The 4,979-nt window shown below is 37.9% G+C and overlaps 1 protein-coding gene across 1 annotated transcript; it reads left to right on the top strand.

Annotated features, from left to right (window-relative positions):
* Positions 1 to 307: 307 nt before the first annotated feature.
* LOC101504558 (uncharacterized) lies at positions 308 to 3,351 on the top strand. The gene is made up of 4 exons (XM_027332091.1): positions 308 to 576; positions 1,716 to 2,457; positions 2,560 to 2,697; positions 2,812 to 3,351. Exons 1-4 carry the CDS (start codon positions 308 to 310, stop codon positions 3,349 to 3,351), a joined length of 1,689 nt encoding a protein of 562 aa, XP_027187892.1.
* The last annotated feature ends 1,628 nt before the right edge of the window (positions 3,352 to 4,979 follow it).

The raw sequence follows: 4,979 nt of genomic DNA, 5'->3' as shown, positions 1-4,979 counted from the left end.
GGTACTCTTTTTCTTATCAATGAAGGATTTTCTATTTTGATTTCCAGTCCTCATATTTTCTTCACTAATAATTTGTCCTTGCTATTACCTAAGGCGTATGATTCCCCACTATCCAACTATCATAATTAACTAATTTATTTCATTTCCATCGCATTCATATTTTAATACTCATAGAAATTTTATTTATTTATTTATTTTTTTAATAAAAAAAACAGAAAAAAAATCAATAAAGTTGTTTCCCCGACACCCTTATCGAACGCGCGCGAATTCCAAGATCATAGATGAACTCGAGCAAAACCAAGAGGTGATGAGAGCGAATGTCAACCAACTGAAGGAAAAGGTCGATCGAATCTTGGAAGCTATACAGGCTTTGGCAAGGAAGGAGAATACAGATGGGGATCCTCCAATTGTAAATGAAGAACACCAAACTACTCCTTTTCATCCACCGGGTTTTACTCCGACTAACCAAAAATTCCGCACAGCAGCTATGCAATTTCCTATATATGGTCTCTCACCTGGTTATACTCCGTCTGTAGTCATCAACCCCATAGAAAATAACCAAAAAACCACTCAACTGTAAATCCCCAAAACTTAAACCAATCACAAATCCCACCTCATCTGGGCTATGTGCCACCCCAAAACACTATACCCACAGAAAATATTCCATATAGTGTACCTCAAGTGCCCCATTTTGATGCTAATGGGAATTGGCATCAACCTCACATTGGAGATGATACACAATCAAAGGAAAAATTTCATGTCTTAGAAGAGCGAATAAAAACAATTGAGGGGCATAATGTTTATAGTCTCGAAGCTTTCGACATGTGTTTGGTTCCTGATGTGACTATCCCTCCAAAATTCAAGGTTCCTGACTTTGAAAAATACAAAGGCAACACATGTCCTAAAAATCATCTAATTATGTATTGCAAAAAAATGGTTTCTCATGCTCATAACGATAAACTTCTCATTCACTTTTTCCAAGACAGTTTGAGTGGGGCATCGTTAAGTTGGTATATGCATCTCGAGCGAAATCAAATTCGTTCATGGAAAGACCTAGCTGATGCCTTTTTGTAACAATACAAGTACAAAGTTGACATGGCCCCTGATAGGATGCAATTGCAAAATTCATTGAAAAAGGACAACAAAGCTTTCAAAGAATACGCGCAACGGTGGAGGGAAATGACATCACAAGAAGAACCTTCTTTATCTGAAAAGAAATGGTTGGTATGTTTATGGATACTCTCCAGTCGCCTTTTTATGATACGATGATTGGGAGTATGTCATCAAACTTTTTCTGACCTTGTCATGATAGGAAAAAGGATAGAAAATGGGATGAGGAGTGGCAAGATTGTATGTACACCAACTGGCATAAAAAGACCCCAAGCGACATTCACAAAAAAGAAAGAAGAGGACACTAATGCTGTAATGGTAAACCCTAGAGTCTCTTACTTTCCACCCATCAATTCTTATCTACCCCCAAACTTCCAGCCCCCGATACCACAAACTCCTTACATTCCTTATCCATATATGGCCGCAACCACACAAGCTTCATACCCTCAATATCACCCTTCAAGACCACTTTTTTATCAACCACCACCTACTGCATTTTCCCAACAAAGTCAATGGAACCAAAATCCAATCTCAAATCACTACAGACCACTTGTCAATCGAGAAAAAAGGATAACCCATTTTGACCCAATTCCCGTCACGTACAGCCAGTTGTTGCCTCACTTACTTCAATATTCAATGGTAGTCCTGAGGCCAATGAAACCTCTAGAACCACCATTCCCGAAATGGTATAATCCAAATGCCAGATGTGAATACCATGGCGGAGCCGTGGGGAATTCCGTCGAATATTGTCAAGCCTTAAAAACTAAAGTGCAAGAATTGATTAATTCAAAATGGCTCACCTTCAAGGAAGACGGTCCCAATGTAGGGAATAATCCTTTGCCGGGTCACGGAGATGCCGTTGTCAATCTCATTGAAGAAGAGATAAACCAGTACACAAAAGATGATTATGTATCAACCATAGAGCCATGCATGGAAAATGATAGATCTTTTCCAAGACCATTGAAAATCCTCTATAGAAAGGAGAATCCTAAGCCAACTCATAGTGGGAAAAATGCAATAATTGTTCAAGCACCAACCTTTTTTCCTTATGAAAATAACAAGGCGGTACCATGGAGTTATGAAGTTACATCCCATTTATTCAACCACCAATCAGGGGATAGCTCTAAATATCAAGGTACTGATGTCACCAATATTTCAGGGATTGGTGGGATGACCCGTAGTGGTCGAGTATACACTCCCGAACAACTTAGGGAAAAGGAGGGTCATGGCGAAAAAGGGAAAGGGGTTGTGTATCATGCCATAAAAGGACCAGAAATTTGCAAAAAGACGGTGCCTACAGAAGAAGCTAACGAATTTTTGAAGTTTATAAAGCAAAATGAGTATAAGGTGGTAGATCAACTAAATCAAACCCCTTCCAAGATATCTATTCTTTCTTTGTTATTAAACTCTGAAGCGCACAAAAGGGCACTAATGAAAATTTTAAATGAGGCCCATGTTACTCATGATATCACTGTCGACCAATTTGATGGGGTTGTCGGTAATATCATCGCTAGTAGCAGTTTGAGTTTTAGCGATGTTGAATTACCAGCTGAGGGGATGGAGCATAATAAAACACTACATATCTCTGTGAGGTGTCATGATCATATTCTTGCACGAGTGCTAGTTGATAACGGTTCATCGTTAAATGTCATGCCAAAATCAACATTATCAAAATAATTTGTTGACGGGGCTTGCTTGAAGCCAAGTACTATGGTGGTGAAAATGTTTGATGGATCCAGAAGACAAGTTGTTGGAGAGATTGACCTTCCGATTCAAATCGAACCCCATAACTTTGGAATAACCTTCCAAGTGATGGATATTAAGTCGGCGTATAGTTGCCTTTTAGGGAGACCGTGGATTCACGCTGCTGGAGCAGTAACATCCACTCTCCATCAGAAGCTAAAGTTTATAGTGAACAATAATCTGGTGATAATATCTGGGGAAGAAGATATGATAGTGAGTCATCTATCTTCTACGGGATACATTGAAGAAGCAGAGGAAGCCATTGAGACTTCCTTTCAAGCATTAGAAATCGTCAATGTTGTCTTCATGGATGAAGAATTTCGTTTAAAAGAACCAAAACTATCTACCACATCATTGAAGTCTACAAAATCCATGTTGGAAGGAGGAGCTTTTGTTAAATTCGGGAAATTGATAGAAATACCAGAAAAGAAGGATAAGTACGGGTTGAGATATATACCTACCAAAGCTGATCAAGAGAATGTTGTAAAAGAAAAATGAGAAAGCAAGCTAGCTCGTTGGGAAAATCGGGTACCAAATTCACAAAAGATCCCTATTTGTGACATTCATCAAACCTTTCAAAGCACTGGAATAATATATGCTGATCAAGTGGTTGTTGTGGAAGAGGATCATGTTGATGATGATACCCTCAAATTGGTGTACCCTTGTTCTCCAAACACTAATCTCAATAATTGGAAGATCATCGTGTTTCTCGTGTTTGTTAATTCATGTTCAAAGTAATTATGTATTTTAACTCCTTTTGCTTTGTCCAAGGCTATAAGGATAACTAATAGGGCACATGTATTTCAATTCCATACTTATTATCAACAAATGCATTTTTGAATTCTCCAGTTGTTTTTGTTTTTCTCTTTTCTTTTTTGGCAATCTTTATTCATATTTCTTTTTTCTTCTTAATTTAAACCATGCAGAGTCGAAAATGAATATGTTGAAAATAGCAGCGCTAGAATACTTTCTTGTAATTTTGAACACCCAATCAATCACGCTGACGAGGATTGTGAAGACAATTGTGAACCTCCCCCAGAACTAGAAATATTAATTGAACAGGAAGCTAAGATAATCCAACCCTATCAAGAACCTGTTGAGGTGATCAATTTAGGGACTGAACATAATAAGAAAGAAGTTAAAATTGGCATGTCTATGAAAGAAAGTGAACGAGAAAAGCTGGTTGAACTTTTATTTGATTATGTGGATGTCTTTGCATGGTCATATCAGGATATGCCTGGGCTAAATACTAACATAGTTGAACACAAGCTACCACTCAAGCCTGAATGTGCTCCAATTAAACAAAAATTGAGGAGGATGAGGCCTGATATGTCACTTAAAATTAGAGAAGAGGTCAAAAAACAATTTGATGTTGGTTTCTTAGCAGTGGCAAAATATCCTCAATGGGTTGCTAATATTGTTCTGGTTCCAAAGAAAGATGGAAAGGTTCGAATGTGTGTTGATTATCGGGATTTAAATAAAGCTAGTCCAAAAGAAGATTTTTTTTCCTCACATTGATGTCCTGGTAGATAGCACTGCTTAGTATTCTCTTTTCTCCTTCATGGATGGTTTCTCAAGGTATAATCAAATCAAGATGACTCCCGAAGATATGGAGAAAACTACATTCATTACACAATAAGGGACTTTTTGTTACAAAGTGATGCCATTTGGATTGAAGAATGCTGGGGCAACCTACCAAAGAGCAATGGTAACTTTGTTTCATGACATGATGCATAAAGAAATAGAAGTTTATGTGGACGATATGATTGCAAAATATCGAACCGAAGAAGACCATGTTGTTAACCTTCAAAAGTTGTTTGTGCGACTAAGGAAGTTCAAACTCCGTTTAAACCCTTCTAAATACACTTTTGGTGTAAGATCAGGCAAGTTACTTGGGTTTATCGTTATTCAAAAATGGATAGAAGTCGATCTAGATAAAGTAAGAGCAATATAAGAAATGCCCGCTTCACGCACGGAAAGAGAAGTTCGTGGCTTTTTGGGCAGATTGAATTACATTGCCAGGTTCATATCGCATCTCACCGCTACATGCGAGCCAATTTTCAAGTTGTTGCGCAAAGACCAAAAGGTTGAATGGAATGAGAATTGTCAAAAATCTTTCAAAAAGA

The sequence above is a fragment of the Cicer arietinum genome, chromosome 2 (genome assembly GCF_000331145.2).
Source record: "Cicer arietinum cultivar CDC Frontier isolate Library 1 chromosome 2, Cicar.CDCFrontier_v2.0, whole genome shotgun sequence".
NCBI classification, from domain to species: domain Eukaryota; kingdom Viridiplantae; phylum Streptophyta; class Magnoliopsida; order Fabales; family Fabaceae; genus Cicer; species Cicer arietinum.
The sequence above is the reverse complement of the archived record's forward strand: the minus strand, read 5'-3'. Positions and strand labels throughout refer to the sequence as shown.